Source organism: Seriola aureovittata, chromosome 21, assembly GCF_021018895.1.
Source record: "Seriola aureovittata isolate HTS-2021-v1 ecotype China chromosome 21, ASM2101889v1, whole genome shotgun sequence".
NCBI lineage: Eukaryota > Metazoa > Chordata > Actinopteri > Carangiformes > Carangidae > Seriola > Seriola aureovittata.
In genome coordinates this window covers 16360565-16382191 of record NC_079384.1, presented here as the reverse complement: position 1 = coordinate 16382191, position 21627 = coordinate 16360565, and the positions used below count along the sequence as shown (strand labels likewise).

At 41.2% G+C, this 21627-nt stretch overlaps 1 protein-coding gene across 41 annotated transcripts in view; it reads right to left on the bottom strand.

Moving 5' to 3' along the window:
• LOC130162078 (ankyrin-3-like) overlaps nt 1–21627 on the bottom strand; it is a 166872-nt gene that overhangs the window by 106333 nt on the left and 38912 nt on the right. For 10 of the 41 annotated variants that reach the window (XM_056365542.1, XM_056365550.1, XM_056365544.1 and 7 more), the window contains exon 1: nt 8582–10136. The exons of 2 other annotated variants lie outside the window; for them this stretch is intronic. In XM_056365542.1, coding sequence (XP_056221517.1) covers nt 8582–8695 — 114 coding nt within the window. In that variant the 5' untranslated portion in view covers nt 8696–10136. Of the gene's footprint in view, nt 1–8581; nt 10141–21627 lie in introns of those variants that run through there. 29 more of the 41 variants (XM_056365567.1, XM_056365560.1, XM_056365563.1 and 26 more) reach the window with 15 other exon arrangements.

The following is a 21627-nucleotide window of genomic DNA, read 5'->3' as shown; positions in this document are numbered from 1 at the left end:
AATAAAAAATAGTATTATTAATAACAAGCCTTTATTGCTAATTGTTATAGATATTTGAGTTCCGACGATAAGTCGATTAATCAATTAGTCGATTGACAGAAAATGTATTGGCTACTATTACGATAATTAAATAATCCTTTGCCCTCTTTTTTCTTTTCCTTTATTTTGAAACAACAACCAATCAAACAACCCCCCCCCAAAAAAAAAATTAATAAAGGGGAAGAAAATTGCAATGACAGACACCTGTCAAAATGCAGTTTTAGTTCATTTTGGCTCCAATAATCACAACAACGCACGCGCACACACACACACACACATATCAACAAGGGGGTGTCTCAATTCACTCTGATTTACTCAATAAACTGTGATGATGTTTTGCTAAAGACTAATCTGGCTGTAGAAATGGAAAAACAAAAACACTGGTGTGCTCAGTGAAATGAGAAGGCAGGATGGGTTAAATCTGCTGACATACGTGTGTGTGTGTGTGTGTGTGTGTGTGTGTGTGTGTGTGTGTGTGTATATAAATGAATGGACTGTCCCAGTTCTTAGTGTCGATCTTCCACTGCAGAGGAGAGGAGAGAGCTGCAGGAGGATAAAAAGCCTAACTAACAACATCCTCATCTTCTCTGTCATCCTCACCCTCTCTCTCTGCCCACTCCACTAGTTCCCTCCTCTTTTCCTCCTCTCCCCCTTCATCAGCCCCGCTCCTTGATCTAACTCCATATCTCTCTCTCTTTATCCCTTCTCTAATTCCCCTTCATTTTTTATTTGATTTCACCCCCCCCCCTTCTTTCTTCCTCTTTTTTGCAGTATGTTGTAGATGTGTTACCTCTCCCCCACATCCCCTCACCACCCCTCCTCGTCTTCCCCATCCACCAATCACGTTGCCTGACAGGCTCTGCACCAATCCTCCGGCCCAGCAACCCCCCTCTACAGCCTCGTTACAGTGAACATCGGAGCCTGCCGCCGCGAGGGTGGCACAAAACACGCTACTTTTCTTATATCCTGCCTCTCCCACACCTCCTCTCCATCTCCACCGTCTCCCCTCTCCTCCTTCATCCCTTTGCTTTCCTTTCAATTCTCATCTTGGCTCTCAACTCTGTCTTCTCTCCACTCCAGCTGCCGTTTCTCCTCTGCTCTGTAATGGAGTCATTGTATAATTCATAACGCTCTCTCCTCAGTTAGGTTACTCCTTTCTGACTTTGTCGTCTCCGCTGAGTGCTGTCAGGTTGTCAGTCTCGGCATCTGGTGCTCCAGATTGTGGAGGTTATGCTTAACATCATCTAACAAATGACTCTGCTTTCTTCTGACGGTGCTCCATGATGACACTGTTTGATAGATTTTCACACTTTCTTTTATCTGTTGGTTCTCTCACTGAAGCAAAACCACCAGTAATCAACAGAAACTTAAGTTAATCATGGCTGCAAGTGAAAGGAGTCTCTTCTAGTGACGAACCCGCCCCCCACAGAAAATCATCCCTCGACTCTGCAGATCCCCTCAGCTCCACGGAATAATTTAGCATCTTTTAACTCCAAAATCCCCTGATAAACCCGCTGAATGTCACCGGCGCAGCACCAAATGGCAGACATGCAAAGTTAGCAACTAGCTGGTGAACTCACAGAGGAGAATTTAGCAGCTTAAGAGTCAGATATTTCCTTCACGAGATGGAAACAAGCGCTAAAAAGAGAGCAAATACTGGACTTAAATTCATCAGGTGAACACAGATATGACCCCGAATCAAAGCTAATGTTGCTTAGTTCCTGCTGGACGTGAAAATAGGCACATTGACCATATTGACTTTATAAGGTCATTATACATCAGTGTTGTGTTCCCTAGAAGTGTCCAAAAAACGATACGTTAAATAAAGTTCAGAGATGTGTCATTCCATTGATTTCTTTATGTTTTTATATTTCTATTCAAAAATAAATTCTAATATTTCTATGATTAGTTTGTATCACCTTCACATTTCCTCCTGTGTTTCTGCTTCTCTGCTTCACCGATTTCCTTTTGTGGGCAAAGTGATTGATTAAGTGACTGATTGAAGAGTGGACTGGACTGGAATGTAAAGCAGCTGAGGGGTTCAACTAATGATCATTCCCATTATTGATTCATCTGCTAATTTATTTTGTCGATTGACCAATCAATCATCTGGTTTATAATGTGAGAAAACTGTAAAGAAAATGCCAATCACTATTTTCTTGAACTTAGTTTGACATCTTGTTCGATAGTTTGACATCTTGTTCGATGTCAAACTAGAAAGATTCAAAGACACAGAAAAGGGACTTTCATTCTAAATTTCCTTTGTTACAAAAACTAACCTAGCAACAGAAAACTAACCTAGCAACTTTGAAAGTTTTATATCAGTACTTACAAAATTATTTTAATAATATTATAAATTATTATATAATATATAAATGTAAAGCATCTGTAAATAATATAAAATCATAGTTGAGGTTTTCCAAATTGTTATGCAGGTAAATTCTTGACTATTTAGAATGTTTTTTTTCCGAAAAAAAAAAACTTGAAATATTTTTAATTTTTTTCCTGCAAACAGACAATATTTCTCCTATTCAGACATATACATGCTATGTAAATGTAAAGTCTATTTATACAGAAAAGTGAAATGTAAGGATTTAATATTGTAATGGCCAGCAGCTCCAGTGGAACAGAGAACAAAGAGAAACAGACACCCACAATGATCAGGCTTCAAATATGAATCTTGGCTTAAATATGTGTCAGGGGATTAATATGGTACAATGGCTGGTCACAGGGGACCTCTGTGTGTGTGTGTGTGTGTGTGTGTGTGTGTGTGTGTGTGTGTGTGTGTGTGTGTGTGTGTGTGAGAGAGAGAGAGAGAGAGTGAGAACCCCCCCCCAGTCCCAGGAGCTGAAGTGTGGCAGAACAATACAGCCTTCTGCCAGCTGACAGCGATGCAGGGAGGGGGAGAGAGAGGGAGGGAGGGTGAAAAAAGATAAAAAGAGATAGGGTGGGGGGGGGGGGGGGCAGAGAGGAGAGGAGGAGGCTATAGATGAAAAACGCCAGAATTGAGTCCTTCCCAAAAATAAATCTCAGAAGAAGCAGCAGCTAGCAAAAGACATCTCAGGCAGCCTTCACACGACCTCGGTACTTTCATATATGTGCAAGATGCAGTTCAGAGAGGGAAACGTCCCTGACTCTTCAACCCTGTCTCCTTGACACAGAGATTAAATATTACAAAACTGGTTTCCTAATTATTTTTGGTAATATAAGCACAGTCACTGTCTGGATTATACTCAGACAACATTTTGTTTTTAAAGTAAATGACATATTTACGTAGCCTGCAGGAGTCTTATGGAGGCGGTGAGGGTGTGTGTTGCTGGACTTTGACACCAGAGACAAGAGTTCACATCTAGGCTTCAAAAGCACTTTAGTTAAGGTTCGAGAAATACTGTGGTTGCAGTTAAGTGTTAAGAAAAAGATTGTGTTTACTTCTTCAAATCACTGCAGACTTTTTCTGTATTAAAACCATAATCTTTCCCAAACTTTAACCAAAGTGCTTCACCCCCCCACCCCCACAAATTGCCTCCCGGTTACTTCCAATCTGAGAAAACCATTTTAAACTCCCTGCCCCTGCTGTAAATCTACCCTGCTCTTTGCTGTCTTTATGTCTGGGTGTGTGCACATACTTGCGCGAGTGTGCGTCTGTGTGTTGTTCAAGACAAAGGACAGAGTAGAGGTCAGGTGAAGCCGCCACTGTCTGGAGTTGCGCCATCACTAAAAGCATGAGGTCCGAAATGATAAAAGGAAACGAGTGGGCGAAGGGGAAGTGATGCCAACAGTTCTGAGTGAGTAGTGTTTTCATTACACTTCTCTGCCTTGGAGCCCATTTGGTTAAATACACACACAAACACACACAAACACACACACACAAACACACACACACACACACAGACAGACACACACAGACAGACACACACACACACACACACACACACACACACACACACAGATTTGGTCCCGTCGCCAATTTCAGCCCCTGACCAAAGCAACTTCATCCTCTTCCTCTGCTGAGGAAGTTCAGCCCCTCAGACAGCTTTCTGCACAAATATCAATATTCGGGTTGTAGTTTTCAAAATGAATGATGCTTCCCAGCATGCCCTGCACATTAAAGACTACGACATGTGGTTTTAGCTGCCAGATTATCAGCCTGCACAAAAGCATAGCAGAGCAGCTAATCAGTCAAACAGCCAACTAGCCAGTCAGCCACACAATCAGACATAATGAATAAGTCAATCAGCCCACCAATGAACAAGCTAACTGTGATTGCAGTGCTAAAAGAGACACAACTTGTGCATCTTAAAAACATGGCTTACACAGCAGCTCAATAGCACATTTATTTGGAGCATGTAGCTAATAGCTTTAATGGCCGCTGGTCTCAGAGGTGCTCGTAATGCCTGCCTTTCCGTATTTTTCAGCTTCCTGTAAGTACCATAAACGTATCATACTGTACACAGCACCGGGCGCTGGATGCATTACTAAAATCAATCTAAAACACGAGGTGCACGGGAAAAGGAGTGATGTAGCAGTGACTGTTCGTGACAGAACAAGATCGAGAAAAGCACAAAATTTCTCCTGATACCACAACTTCTTATTTTTTGAGTCATTAGGGAGTTTGAGAGGTGCTGGAGTCAGGCTAGCCGTTTCTACCTGCCTCCAATCTCTAAGCTAAGCTATGCTAACATGTTCTGACTCCTACACCGAACGTAGAACTGACCTTGATTTTGTCATGTTAACTCTCAGAAAGAGATCAAATGTGTGTGTTTCCCTATTCGCTGAGATTTTCCTTTAGGAGAAAATGAGTGAGAGAAGGAGAGAGACTGACACTGATATCTGGTGTAGTGTAGTATCCACACTGTCTGAGAGGGAGAGACGAAGCCAAGTCAGGTATATAGACAGACAGACAGACAGAGAGAGAGAGACAGAGAGAGAGACAGAGAGAGAGAGAGAGAGAAGTGGGGTGAGGTGAAGTGAGGAAAAGAAAAGAAAAGGTAATTGAGGTGACGTGATCCGAGGAGGGAAAGCAGTTTTTTTTGGCACCCTGGTGCCAAGAATTGTCCGTGAGCAGACAGCATTATAGATTTACCTTGAGCGAGCCGGGGATAGCCGATATCCCCTCTACAACATTACGCTAGCAACGCCGGGAAACTGCTGATGCCACCACACACACACACACACACACACACACACACACACACACACACACACACAGACACACAGACACACACACACACAGACACAGACACACACACACACCACTACAGCAAAACGTTTCCCCCTCACCTGTTGCCTTAATAGGGAAATCATAAATGTATGATCATCAAGGTCAGAACCCTCCATTTCTGGTTACATTCATGCTATTCTGACTCCTCAATGTCAAAACTATAAGAAGAGTGCTGGCTTGGATTTTTTTTCCGTGCTGGATGAGAGGATGTCATTGCGCAGTAGATTCTTTACAGATCATTAGCTGCTGCGATTGTACTTGCTGTGGGCTGTTCTTCAGAGACCAATGATCTTTCTTGTTTTTCATTGGTGTAGAGGATTAATACAGTCGGACGCCTTAAAATTGATATTTGTCTTGAGATTTCGGTGGTGAGGAGTAGCTTTTAATGTTATCTATATTTTGTAGAATTAATTACATTTAACGACCCATTGGGTTTAGTTAAATATCTTAAACAACCTATGTTTGCATTTATAAGGGCCTGTATCTCAGGAGCAAATGTGGAAGCAGTGTCACATTATTACGATGTAAACTTTGGACCTAAACCTTGAAAGTATTAAAAATACACAATGAGATATGTTGGTAAATGAGACTGTCCTCCTGTAAAAGAAAGGAGCCCATAGGTCGACCGTGCAAGCAGCTTATTACGTCCCCGTAGTTTTGTTTTATTGTTAGGCGGCCCCCAAGTCGCAGTGGTAATTATGACAGGCCCGAAGGAGGATGTCAGGTGACGAAGTATAAAGAGTGACAAAGTCCGATGGGTCGACGAAACACAGGACTTTCACACATGAGACCGCGGTTTGCTTCCCTTTTGAAACCAGTAATCGTTGTTTCTTTTATCCATGACCGTTCCACAACCTTAATTGTGTGTTTATTATTGTAACCATGACGATGAAGGTCTTCTAACCTTGATGAAGTACTTATTTTGACCCAACCCATGATCTTTTCCCAAAGTGTTTTTGTGCCTAAACTTCATGTTGAAAGACTTATTGAGTAAAATATTTGATCCAGAAAGGCCAGTTGGAGAAACAGACGCTGGGGAGCAGGAACCTTTTGAGAATGTTCCCCTTCCTGTGTTTTCACCAGAGGAATCAGGTTCTAAATTAAGTTTTCTGAAGGACCAGAACTTTCTGGGTGGGGTCTGCAGCACTCAGTGTTGCTGATTAGTCAAGTGTGCTAGCTTTTTTTGCAAACTGCAAACACGTTTTGCTTGAGGTTTGTGGTCGACAATAATCAAGAAGGAGCAACTCAAAGAGAAATTTTACAACCAATGGACTGATGACGAACTCACGATGTCCTGGAAGAACTTTTACCTCCGGTACATTTGGGATATATCAAGTTCCTGGAACTTTTGGTGGAAAAGCACCTAAAGCTATTATTCAAATGTGCATTAATTTTTCAGACTTTTCTCTAATTGTAATATATATATATATATATCCATTTTACTTCTTTACCCCCAAATTAATTATCTAAATTAAGCCATGTGAGAGGTTTAGAAGGGAATCGCCCATTGGTGTGGCTGCTATCAACTCACATACATCTACAGTGAGAAAGGGTATGTATTGCATTTTAGTAGCTAATCTTATAATGTATATAATGTATATAATGTATATAATGTAATCTGAATCTCTTTTAAAAGGAACAGCTGAAAGATAAATGTAGTGGCGTAAAAGGACAATATTTCCCTCTGAAATGTTGAGTAGAAACAGCATAAAATGGAAATACTCAAGTAAAGTAACTCACCTCAGTACAGTACTTGAGAAATTGAACTTAGTTACTTTCCACCACTGAACAAAGGTCTAAATAAAAAATACTGTTTTGGTTTTTGTGGTAAAACACAGGAAGTCCCCTCTCTATCCATTTTGACCTTGATGTAAATGAGGTCACTGCTATTGACTCTTTGAGACAGGTGGCTAACCCTTGATTAATGTTGGCCTCAGGCTGGTCAACATGCGCGCGCACACACACACCCAAATGTCAACATGTACACACACAGACACACACACACTCACAGGCAAAACACAAATGATTTTAAGCCCAGGCCCAATCACAGTTAGACAAATAAACACACACACACACACACACACACAAACACACACAGGTCAACAGAGTTTTTTAAACACTGAAGCGCACGTCAGCGTCGGTGGCGGTTGAGATGTTTATCTTTTGCCAAATGAAGCTGTCACTGCAGTGAGGATGGTTATTGATTTGAAGTCGAACCTATTGATCACCTCATGGATGTGTGTTTGAGTCTTAACTTTGTCCTTGCACAGCGACGTATGCTCACCCACACCCACACCCACACACAGACACACACACAGACACACAGACACACAGACACACACACACACACACACACACACACACACACACACACACACACACACACACACACACACACACACACACACAAACAACCCACACCTAACCGCAGGGTGTGACTGCTGATGCTTCTTGGCTCCTTTTCTCCCCCTGAATTCACACAGCTATCACATCAAAACATCGCAGTATATACACACACACACACACACAATGATCAGCACAGGGAGATGGGATGTATGGAGTGATGGCATGAAGGAGGACATTTTTTCTTGCAAGAAAGTTAACATGGAAACGGGAGTGGGGGTGACTGAGGACAAGTCACACACAAACATGCATAACCCAGCGTCCTGTATACGTATATAATGAAAACAAGCTACCTCTGCAAGAGTGCGTGTGTGTGTGTGTGTGTGTGTGTGTGTGTGTGTGTGTGTGTGTGTGTGTGTGTGTGTGTGTGTGTGTGTGTAGAAGTTTGCGTGAAAGAGAATTTCTTTTCTGGTCTAGATGCATTTTCTCTTTTCTTTTTTTTTTTTTTTTTTATAACTCAGCAGTATGAGTGAAACATCCCTGCCTCTCTCACACACACACACACACACACACACACACACACACACACAACATATTAATAGCAACAGCGCAGCCTAAAACACCCATCTGTCCTCCATAGCTGATTCCTGTTATCTTTTCTTTTCTTTCCCCTGCCATCCATCTTTCTCTGTCTTTTTCACCCACCCACCCACCCCTCCTCAGTATTCCCAATGGGACCACCCCTCTTATCCCGCTGGGTGTGTATGTGCATGTCTAAGTGTGTTTGCATGTGTGTGTGTGTGAGGAGGCTGCATCATGACAAAAGAGAACCTCCTAGACTCCACTAGACCGACGCGTCTCAAGCCTCTTTCTCTCTCTCCCGTGTGTCCACTCTATTCCTCCATTACTTTCCCACTTTTCCTCCATCAGCTGCCTTCTAAACTCCTCACCCCCCCCACCCTCTTCCCTTTTCTCTACCTTTTTCTTCACTTCGCGGGAACGCTTCCTCGCCTTCTTCTTCTCCTTCTCATCCTCCGCAGCGTTGAGGTTCTCATCCGCCTTTTTCTTCAGCTGCGAGGCGGCGTGCGCCATGCTGCTCCAGTCCAATTAATCCTCACAGGTGTGAAACAGGAGAAGGAGGGATGAATGGAGGGATGGACTCAAAGTCTCCCTTTCTTCTTAGCTCCTAATTATCTTCTTTTTTTTTTTGTTTAGTTCCTCCTCTCCTCGGCTGTGCTCTTGTCAGAGAGGGAGTCCTCACAGGTGTGAGAGAGGGAGTATGTCTGGGATGGATTTTCCTTCTCCTCGTTTTCAAGACTTCCCTCTTCCTTTTGTTCCGTATCTCCCTCAGCAGCTATCCACACTGTGCAGTGCAAAGGTCCAGCTTGGGGCAGGACAGACACAGGACATGTTCCTCTGTTTCACCTCCTCAAGATCCAACGCTGAGAATACAGCTGCTTCCACTGCTCAGCGCTCAAAGTGCAAAATAAGTGCCAATGGAAGCAAATACAAAAACAATATATTTAAATGATCCACAGTCTGGTGAAATTGTCCTCTTGATTAAGAATAATGTATAAAAACAGCTCATTTACAGATATAATAATACCGTTCCAGGGTTGGAGATCCAAGAAGGGGCTAAAGCTCCAGCCCCTAACCCAGCAGAGAGCTCTGCTGTCTGGGTAAATAGATTGGTCCTGCTGCCTGCTTGACTGGTTCCCAGAGCCGGCCGCCTGCACCTGAGCACTGAGCCATCCTCTATGTACATACACACACACACACACACAAGCACAGTCCGTGACGTCTCACCGGGACATATGAACGGCAGGGAAATGACAGTGGAAAAGAGGTTGAGATGATAGGAGGAGGAGGAGGAGGAGGAGGAGGAGGAGGGAGGCTTGAGAAAGGAGGGGGCAGAGAGAGGTAGAGAGAGCAGCTAGGACAGCAGGAGAAATAAAGGGAGGGAGTAGGGATGGATGAATACCTCTGCTCAGCACCAGCTGGCTACGGCTGAGAGATAAAGAGAGAGAAAGGAAGGATAAGACTTCTCACAGGGTACATACAGTACACACACACGCTGGGCGCTCAGTGCAGCACAGTGTGCGGGGTGCAGGAGGTGTGTAGCCATGATGCTCCCGTTATGAAACTTACTTCACTCAGCCTCTTCACTATTTTCATCCCTACTGTTATTACTTCGTGCCAAAACAAGAACTGATTTCACTGTTTTTAATGTAAAAAAACTGAATTTCTAAGTTTACAGTCCATCTAATTTTGTCATCCTTATTGTCTGCATTGTAATTTTAATATTTTGGTCTTTTCTGCACACACAACAACTTCCATCCTGCTCTTCCTGAGGTTTCTTCCTTATTAAAAGGTCCCACGTTGTATAAAGGTAGATGTCCATGTGTTGTTTCATTATAAAGCAGGTCTAGATTCTATATTAACACTGTGAAAGTATCGTCCACAGAGAAATGCATACAGCCTGTATTCAGAAACTGAGCCTTAAAACCAGCCGTCAGGACTTCTGTAACTTTGTGATGTCACAACAAAGCAGTCACCGCCCTGAGCCATGGCCCCAAGACCCGTCCACCTGGACCAACTATCCAACCGTGCAGGATTTTGGTTTCTCTGAGTGTTTGCCTGAAATCTTCTATATTTTTATTCAATCACTCAGAAAACAGTCAGCCAATCAGAAGACAGGCTCAGAGCCTCCTCTCTTCTGATTGGCTCAACGACCTGTTGTTACCTAGCTCCAGAGAGAAGCCTGAGAGAGGAGATGTAAAACTTCATTGAGATGGTTTTTGGAACCACAAATAATTATGGACCAACACTTAAAATAAAACACTGGAAAATTGTAAAATGGGACCTTTAAATTGGTTTTTGGGGAGTTTTTCCTTATTCGAATTGATTATCTGAGGGCTAACAGTGTCATAAAGGCCATTGAGACAACTTTGTGAGTTTTGATATTAACCCTATATAAATAAGTCCCATATAGTTCAACTGAGAAAAGCTGCAACAAGGACTGACAACCAACTAATCAGCATAATGTGAAGTCCAGAAATCAAAAAGAATCTTTTACCGATAACACCATAATAAACGGAAGAGAAATGAAATGGAAGAGAAAAGAAACATGGACTGATGAATAACAACAATTATGTATCATTGCAACTGCTGTAAATGCAATTATTTATCATGGTAAAGCTTTTAGATCAGAAATCCCAGCTCTAGTCAAATCTAAATCTAAGCAGAGCTTCACAGAGCTGCTAGCATGGCTGTGGACTCTTGCTTTTGTTTATGATGTTTCCATATATTTCTCTATTGACACATTTGCAGAGGCTTTTTAAGAATAAAAAGAAAAACTTACAATATGCAGTAAAACTTTGGCTTGAAATCCTTAACTGAACAAACTAGCCTACTAAATAGTTAATTAACTATTAAATAAAACAAGCAATAGATAAAAACATAGATGAAAGCAATACTGTGTGTGTAGATGTATAAATTCAACATAATGATTTGGTAGAACCACAAATATTTTCACGAGTTTTAGAAAGAAACAAGAGGAGGTACACTCAAGCTGCTGTGAAACGGATCAATTATTAAGATACTGATGTATTATTCATAATGAATTGATACACTCAGATTTGGGGAAATCATGGCTCAGGGGGATGCCATTATAATTCCTGTGCAATTAGCTGCTTTCGAGGAAAAACATCAGATTTAAATGAATGAGAAGTAAAAACATAAAAATCTGTTAGTTGCCTTGTGACAAAGAGGTAATAAAACTACACTACAATTTAAAATATCCATCTAAGTCTTAGTCCTGTCCATCTAAGATATTCTTAGATGGACAGGACTATAGTTATCAGTGCAGCTCTGCGTGTTTCCAGTGTGTGTGTGTGTGTGTGTGTGTGTGTGTGTGAGACGAGTGCTGGTATGAGCTCATGTGTGTACACTGCAGCCTTTGAATATTAACAACACACAGGAGAGGGGGTGGGATTGAAGCCTGTGACAAGGACATGTGACCGCAGAACAGGCTTGCTATTGGCTGTCAGGGATGAGAGAGAGACGTAACTGGCCGCTCAGGGGGGGAAGCTCACACCCACAAAATGACAATAACAAAGAGGAGAGGGGGAGAGGATGTTTCAATACAAACAATCAGCATTTCTTTACCTCTTGTTTAATGATTCTTAAGCTACAGTTTGGAGTAAAAACAGGTTATGAGCCTGTTTCTTGACAAGACCAAATGACACCTAACATATCGTATTCACTATATGCAGCGTGCCTTAGGATGATTCATAAGTGCCATCAGAGCAAATGTGGCAGTATCACGTGTTTTACGTGTTATATTTACATAACCTTTAAGTGTAACAGCCAGGCTTGTGCCCCAGATATTTCCTTCTGGATATGAGCCAATGAGTGAATGAACACTTGGGCCTGACTTGAATGGCATTAACTGCAGTATCGAATGTAAACAACACTCTACACTCTATTGTACAGGGCGACTGTGTTTGTGTGTGTGTGTAAATCTCCCAAAGAAGATGAAGTGATTAAGATTATATTCTCATTCAGTTTTTCAAGGAAGAGCAGTGGCAGTAGCTGTTAGGGGTGGGTATTGAATCTGTTTTTTGAGACTGTCTGAAATGTATATGTAGCACAGACTATTGTAGACAGTTATTGCACAGCTGCTTATGCAGGGCTTAATATTTTAGTAGCATGGCTCAATCAGTCCACTTCCTGGTTCAGACTGAAGCATCACAACAACTATTCAATATGAAATTTTGTGCAGACATTTGAGGTCCCCGGAGGATGAATCCTATCACCCCCCTATTACAATGTCAAAGTTTTAATTTCTCCAAAACATCAAGTCCAAGTCCAAGTTAGCACTGCAGCTAACAGTTCTTTTCATTATCAATCAATCTGCTGACATTCACTGACATTCACCAAATGTCAAAAAATGTGATCAAATTGCCTGTTTTGTCTGATCAGCAGTGGGGGGGGGGGGGGGGGGGGGGGGGTGAATTTCATTATAACTCATCCGTTTTAATTTTATTCAAGCTTAAACTTCTCTATAAATGAGGGCGTGGCCGCTTTGAGTGACAGGTGGGTAAGCGTATGCTGGCCACAAACCAGCATGCACCGAAGTCTCGGCTCCACACACGCCCCTCCTCTTTGCCTATTTTTTGGATTAGCCAAGAGTTGGGCGGAGTCAGGAACTGCCAAGATGACGACAGCGGAGCAGCCCACTCTGAGCTTCAAAACCACTCTTCAGAAACCTATGTGTGACGTCATAGAGGCTACATCCATGTTTATTTACAGTCTATGGTTAAAACCTGCAATAATGTGGCAAAAATAAAATGTATCACAGAGTTGTGCATCCTGTCACCATTAAGGCTTTTTTAACAGCTGGGCGACTAAAGTGCACATCTGATCACATCTGTCATTCATAATCTTGAGGTGTTTATTTTGACAGATGCTCAAACAGCCTTAAAAAAGTGAAATTAAGCAGTTAATTCCAGGCCACCCTACATCTGAGGCTAATTACAGGGCAAACCTCAGTTACTGCACCAATAATAAGTCATCTGTCAGAGACTGACTTCAGATAGGATTTATTAAACTAATCCCTCATTATCTCCATCTGTAAGAGAAGCTTATGGAGTGGATGTACTAGCCCTTTAAGGCCTTCTGTCTGTACTGGAACAGGGATTAACAGCAGGTGATTTCTCTCTACATGGATCAGAAATTTAAAACGAGCTGAACAAAAGATGATGATGTCTAAAGGTTTAAGAGTTTGGACTGCTGTCTCCAGTGACATGACTCTACTTTCATTTTTATTTCACATCATCTCACTCCACTGCCTCCCCTGTCCTAAACAGTCAGCGTGTCTGCTCGCAGTGGAAACAGCATGCTCAGGAGAAATGTCAGGCTCCGGATGTGGGTCAGCAGCAACGAAGCCAGTCAGTTGCATTATTTCTCTTTTTAACTCTCTCATTTTATTTTTTTTCTACATCCCTTCTTGTCCCTTTTTTCCATCTCTGCTCTGTTTTTTTGCCTTTATCAATCTTTCTGTCCCTGTGCTGCTGATCTAACCACGGCTAATGCTAACCACCGCCTGCAGCAAACTGCTGAGTGCACACAACCAATGAAACTGCAGCTCATCAAGTTTTGGGCACGTGTGTGTTACTGGCCTCCACAGGGTAGAAGCAATATTGCAATAAGTATGACCTCGAGGGGTAATTATTTCATATATGACATGTACATAGTATAAAAGCATAAATGTTTAAAAAACGTTATAATGAATTTTTAAGGGTGAACTTAAAATAGTGAGAAATGCACATCTTGTTTTATTCAGTAACGGTCAGTTTAATCCACAGATATTCAGCTTACTATCATATATCACCAAGATAAACATAAAATCTAATTTCTGTGTTTTTTTTTTTTGCTTGAGAAATGACTTTAAAAAAAGAAAAATGATTAACTGGTTATCAAAACTGACTAATCCATCAATCCTACCAGACCCATAATACAGAATGCACCAGTGATGGATGGAGGCTTTAAACACACAAGTGAGCACACAATCAGTCATAACCACAAACACACACACACACACACACACACATACACACACACACACAAATCACTGTAAACTGTTCTTCAGGCAGATCCTGGGGCATTAATTAGAAAAGAAGCAGAGTTGACCACAAGGTCTGGCAGTAACGAACCCACACACACCAACTGTACAGACACTATCTCATATGGATTCGGCACAAATCCAAACTTGCACAGTTGGTTTGAGTCTAATGGATCAGGGAGGGGCAGTAAAAGCTCAAAGACAAGAAGGGAAGAGAGGAAGCAGAGAGGGTCAGGGTTATTGATTAAGCCGATTATTTTCTCGATCGATCAATTACTTGGTTAATGTAAAGTGAAAAGAACCAATCACAACTTCCTAGAATGCAATTTGACCCCTTTTTTGTTTGGCTGTTATTGGAAAAATCCAAAACAAAAAGATATTCAGTTTTCTATCATAGAAGATGAAGAAAAGCATTAAATTTAACATGACAGGTACATTTTTGGCATTTTAATTTTCAATTACTTAAACAGTTTGACTGTCAAGAAAAGTAGGGGCAGAATAATGTAATTGGCAGAATACAGGAAAGTGTCTCCACGAGTGGCGGCCAGTCTTCCTGCCAATAATTGAATAAATAACTTGGCTGAGGTTTAAATGTGATGAGAGGTGAATGACAAAGCAGTTAACAATGGAGCAAGACGAGAAAAATTATATAACATTGGTGATTATAATGATCAAAAACAAAAAAATGAACAGAAAATCTTATTATTCTTTAAAGAAAAGAAACTCATTGTCCTTTACAAGCAAAAATACTGAGTTCAGTTGTTTTTCCTGTGTTGTCTGGCTCCCTCTAGTGACAAACTAGTCTCATTACTACTTTTCTTGCATTTAACAGTAGAGTGGTAAATCTTTCAGGTGTCCAGGGTTAATTATCTCTCTGAAAATGATAGAAAGCTGGGTGCAAATACTGTAGAACTTAATACACAGACTGTGACACTACTCCACAGCAATGTGAGTTTCCTGCCTCTGAGATGGAGTCACTCAACAGATGAAAACAGCGTATATGTGTGTGTGTGTCACTGAGCATTGATGCAGGAGAGTTATAAATGTGTGTCAGTGAAACTAAACATACACCATCCCTTGAAACAGTACAATACTAGATGCAGTTCTTTTTCTGACCACTTGGCGGCAGCATCACACAGAGAAAAAATAGAGAATCACAGCTGTTTTTCACTCACTTCAAAACATGAACTGAAGGGAATTTTATAAAGTGTTGGTTAAATCGGGCTTATGTCAGTAAATGAGGCTTTTATTCTTCAGGGTATTTTGATGTTTCGTGTGAGATCAGCTAACAAGAAGTGAGCAAACAGGAGAGCTCAGCCATCTCTTCTGTTGTCAGAGTTTGTTTGGTCTAAGGTAAATGACCTTTTGCCTTGATCATGGAAATAGTTTCATACTTCCTTGTTATAATGTTTTGCTCTTCAACGTGTTATCTCCTGCTCTGTAGCTGTTTATATCAGCAGTTTTACTGAATTTGCACGTTCCATTTTGGCTGTGAACTGTCTTTATGGAGCCTAATAATAATGATAATGATAATATTAACTTCTATTTATAGAGCACCTATCATGACACTTTACACGTCAAGTTAAATCACCATGTACAGTAAAGGCACAAGGGAGCACAGAACATTAAATTAAACATTAAGAGCTGGTTTTTCCTTGGAAAGTGACTTAAATGATTATTGCAATTGATTAATTGTCCAATAATCGCAGCTGTAGCTTGGTTTCTTGCACGTGGTCTCTATTATTCTGTTCCTTTATGTGTATGTTTATGTCTTTGTGGAAATAATATTTTTTTTAAAAACACTGACAATTCACTACAATAAGTTTCCTTAAACATCTCTGGTTCTCTGTGTGTGTGTGTGTGTGTGTGTGTGTGTGTGTGTGTGTGTGTGCGCGCGCGCATGTGATTTACTGTAGCTGATCATGTTAGCATTCTGCTCCACTGAACCTCTGGATCCTCCAATCTAATTAAACCAAACATCCCCTGCTAAACTGGGAAACTCACCCTCTATGGACTGACATGATTCACACACACAAACTTGTGCTAACATGCTTGATAACACGGAGGCTCATGGACAAGAGGAAATGCAAGTGTTTACACAGTGAACACGGATCAAAGTTGTTTCTTAGAATTAGTTTCCCCCTGCACAGAGCACCAGGTGGGCGAGGAGTACAATATCGGGACATTAGCATCACATAATTTGCTGTTCCATTAGAGGACACCTCGTGGGACTACTCTCAGAGAGTTTAGGGGACTCATTGTTAATCCATTTGGAGCACAGTGATGTTGGAAACAACATTTTCATCTTGTCGATCAAATTTCAGTATCTTCACAACTGATATCCCGCTCATTTACCCTGTATCATGTCCCGCCACAATATCCTGATCCAACAGGAAAGTGCATCCAATTAGACGCAATTAAGATCCCATCAACACTGAAATGGAGCAATGAGTAGCTGATGTTTGAGGACTTAAATACCCAGAAATCTAACAGCTTTGTGACAGTAATTAGTTTAGTTCCTAAACTTAAATATCTAATCCAGACTCCAAACACTAGCCTAAACATATAGATGTGATGCTCCTCTGTGTTGCAGCAGGTACACAGACAGGATTACTACACTCACAGAAACACACACAAAGATACAGTACGCTGACGTGGAGAAAATGTTACTTTCCCAGTGCCACATAAATCTAAATAAAACAATTATGTCTGGACAAAACTAAGAAGCTGAGCTGGAAGCAAATAAAAGCACCTCACTACACTACGTTTTAGTTTTAAGAAAAGCAGGCTACTGCAGGAGAAAATAGTGAGATGGTGGTGCAATATCTCCCATCCACTGAATCTTAGTGATTTATTTCTGAGTGTCTTTGAGGTTGTTTGTTTTGTTTTTTTTTTCCCCTTATCTTGTGAACCTGCCGATCGTTGAGCTTTATCACTAAGAACAGGACACATCGGTGACCCTGCATTGGTCAATCCTGTTTTGTCTCTGCTTTGTATGCGTGAGGGCACACATACAAGGGGGTGGAGCCAATCCCAGCTGACCCCCGGCGAGACCCTGGACAGGTCTCCAGTATTTCACTGGGCTGACATATAGAGACAAACAACCATTCTCGCTCACATTCACACTTTCCCGTCTTTGGATTTTAGGAGGAAACCAGAGAACCCGGAGAAAATCCACGCAGGCATGAGACCCACAGGTTCGAACCAGATATGGATGCCTGCACATTTCTGCACCAATGTAGGAACATTATAAGCCTGGCCTTCAGCCTTCAAACACTTGAATTACTGAAATGTTGCGTGACATTTCATAAATGAAAACAAGGCTGGAAGCGAGGCCTTTGTCACACCGGTCCTCTCGTATCAGAGTGTGAGAACATAAGAGAAAGGTGTCACTTGGATCGCTGCTTCACCTCAGGTAACTGCTCAGCTACAGTTTAAAGCCTGTGCAGGCACAGAACACTCCTCATGCCCAGAATACCAGATACTGATATTGATACGTCAGAATAATAAAAATCTGATCTATTTTAAATATTTTTGAGGCTTTTATTTTGATAGTAGTCAACACCTAGGCTGCTTATCCACTCATTTATTCAGGTTTTTCCTTTGTCACCTGTCTGTGAAAGTATATATGCATATGTATATAATGAGATCTGTTTCTACATTTGGTATAAAAAATCCAGTATCATTCAGGTTATAATAAATACATGATATAAATGATACAGTGCAACCCTTAAGGGGACTCTCAGCTGTCACGTCTAAGAAGTGCTCTTATTGTTTAGATGTAACATGGCCTCTGTCTTCCCTGGCTGTCTCATAGTCTCTGTAACTCTCTGTCTTACTGTCTGTGTCACTCACTTTACTTCTTCCTCTCTCACTCTCTCCACACTGACAAAGAACAATCCAGATATCTGACACAGGACTCTGCAAATGGACTTAAAAACAAGATAAGGAAACATGCAGAGCATTATACACTCAAGTGGCTGTTAAAGATGCTGGCTGAGCAGTCGTGCAGATTTGATCATATTAGGATGCAGGGGAGATTGGGTGTGGCGAGCCAAGACAGTCCATAAAAAGAGATAAATGTCCATTAAGAACACAGTTGAGTTCATGAGGGTAGACTGGTGTAATGCTAGCCGTCATGTAATGCCTCCATCCTGCATTAGAGCTACGGCTCAAATGTCAAAGCAGAACCGAATGATCACATTTGAACCCAAAACTCCTGCATCTCTCGTGACCTTTGGCCAAGACCCTTCCCTGTGACATGACGCTGGAGGAGGCAGAGGAAGCAGCACAGCGCTCATATCCTGTGGAATGTGTGTGGATAGAAATCATCATGTGTACTGCTTTATTATTAATTATTCATTACAATAATTACAGCTTTTCCTCTAGAAAATACATGAAATTTGCTGATGCTCCAATTTGCCAATCACCATCTCAGCTAAGGTTGTGACTAACAATTATTTTCATGATCAATTCATTTGACAGGTACTTCTCTGTTTAGTTATTTGGTGTATAAAATGTCAGAAAATACTAAAATATTTTCCACCAACACAGTTTTCTAAGGTCAAAGGTGACATCTGTGAATCACTTGTCTTGGCCAATCAACAGGCCAAAACCCAAAGGTATTCTACTCGTCATCACATGAGACAAAGAAAAGCAGGAAATCTCCACAACTGAGACGATGAAACCAGAGACCCTTTGACATTTCTGCTTCAAAAAAATGACACAAAAGATTAATCAATTATCAAAATAGCTGCAGTATTAGCAACATTATCATCGAAACTGCTGCACAGTTAACTCTCTGTTAAAACAACTAATCAACTTATTTAAAACTAATCGTTTCAGCTCAACTGTCAATCAATATAGTCTGAGGTGACTATAAAAACAGCTGTACTCATCAGGCCTGGGTATCAAACATCAAAACTTTCTTGGCACTGAATGAAAATTATCTGTAGAACAGAGTATTGAAAACTCTTTTAAAGTCGATGACATTTATAATCATTTTCTTATTGTTTCATCAGATAGTTTCTGATTTCAATAAAAAAATCTGCTAATGTGCTAAACTAAAATCCTCGAATGGCTCCTTGTATTTAGACAAAATTTAAGATTAGAGAACTTTGGTTTATTTTTAAAATAAAAGTGGTTTGAAGAAAATATGTTTACATTTATTTAAAGCTGCTATATAATATTTTTACAATAACAACATATCAAACGACAAGGGGTCGCTCATAGCAATGAAACTATAGAGAATTATCAAAAGAATGTGCAGCTCCTCTTTACAGAGTTTCAGCTCATTGTTTATCTGTCCAGACCACAACTTTACTTTACTCTCAAACAGACACACTGCAAACACAGCAGAGCATTCAGCAGCTCAAGAGACAGATATTTCCATTAGGAGCTGGTGGAGACCAAAAACAGAGCTAAAAGAAGAATGAATACAAGTTCACCATATAAACTTAACATGGGATGTCATGTTCACAACTTGTTTCCAATAGCGTTGAACCCTTTTCGGTGATCTGATTACTGCCCTAGTAAACTTAATTAAAAGGTGTGACTACAAGACAATCCTGTCAACTTCGGCAAACTCCCTCTCAAGCTGAGATCCTCCTAATTGTTTCTAATTGGCCATAAATCTCATCAGGACCAATCAAGGAGGCACTACTCAGTGCCGAGTACCAGGAAGGTGCCTGTGAAGATTAGTGTGTCATCACCATGGTGACGATGATGAGGCTGAGCGCAGGACGACAACAGCCTGAGATAAATGTGGCAAAAGGATGGAGGTGTACAACGCTGTGCAAGGACAACTGAGGACATTTCAATACCACCTTAAATCACACATTTCACCTGCACTCAACACATTCATCCGCTCTTGTGTTACTCTATAACAATAGTGAAGAGTTCTTGGGACACAATGGAAAAGGTCAGATGCGTCATATCTGCGCTCCGGTCTGGACTGAAGTGACCGAACCCTGTGGTGTCATTTTAGCACATTTGTAACACGGACTCTGGTGTTAATGGTGAGTGCACCATCGAGTCATATCTCAAAGGACGTAGAGGCAGCCTCGGATTTTGACTCAGGGCTGCAGCCCGACACCGCCAGCATCTGAACACAATGCAGGGTTGTCTCAAAGCCTTTATTTTACCAGTTAAATACCACACTATACAAGGCGATAGCATGCTGTGTGATGCTCCTTCCAGTTGAACAACAGTATTCGTTCAGAAACGGTTGGTTTAAACGGAAGTCTTTTGAAACTAATTACGTCTCTAAATATCCACACCAGGACTGTATCATCTATTCAATGCAATAATAAATGAATCTGGATACTTGACCCCTATTCAACACTTTCCCTCAACTACTCCGGGAAGCATCCTCCGATTTGTCTGCCCCCAAAATAACTTTTCATTTTCTGCATTTAGGAGAATCGCTGTTCAACGCTTTCAAGTTTTCAAAGTTTACAAAGTTTCTCCTACCAGACTTCTTTTTGAGTGTTTTCTCTCCATGTTGTTACACCATTCTGGAAAGCAACACCTAATAATGCCAAAAACTACAAAGCCCAATGATAATCATAGTCAGATTTTGATATAACAGTCTGAACACAATTTTCTACAGGTTAAATTTTGGTATAACAACACTTAATAACATTTAATGACAAAAAAAAAATGTAGAAGATGTGATAACTGGCAGAGGAATAATGTGTCAAAAGGACTAAACCTTCAAACCTGCTTTTACCTGCTGAGTTCCCAAGTCAAAAGAGAGCAGGGCACAACTTACAGGCCAAGTACAGGAGATGAATGGGGGTTTATTCGGGCTGAGACCACAGTCACAGGGAGAGAAACCATTACAGCCACTTACCTACAAGAAAGAGAGAGAGAGATAATAGAAAACTTAAGGTGACAGAAAATATGATATGATATAAGACTGTGTCTGTAATGTTTACATCTGCGTGTTTGGGTACGTGGTTATTTATTTTTCAGTAACTGTCTGTCTGTCTGAGGTCAACTTCGGTCTCCTGCTGGCACTCTGCCAGCTGTCTCCTAGGCAACCAGATACACGAGCCACAAATAGCACACTCGAAGCAGAGTATCCCTTCGCTGCGCCGGGGCCATGTCAAACCACATCCTTCACATTTCACATCCCTCCGCAGCAACAGATAGATCTCATTAAGGAATGGAGGACAAGCTCTCCATGAGTGGATTTAAAGTCTGCCTGAATTCAGACTATTTTTTTGGAACATTTTCAGTATTATCTATAATGACAAAAGAAAAGGTAACATTACAGCTCTCTGCAATTAAACATCAGGTAACAAATAACACTATTAAGAACAGAGGGGGACCACCTTAAGGGTGTCATTTCAGTGGGAGTAGTATTCAAGGTGTCAGAAGGTGAAGGGGCATGTGT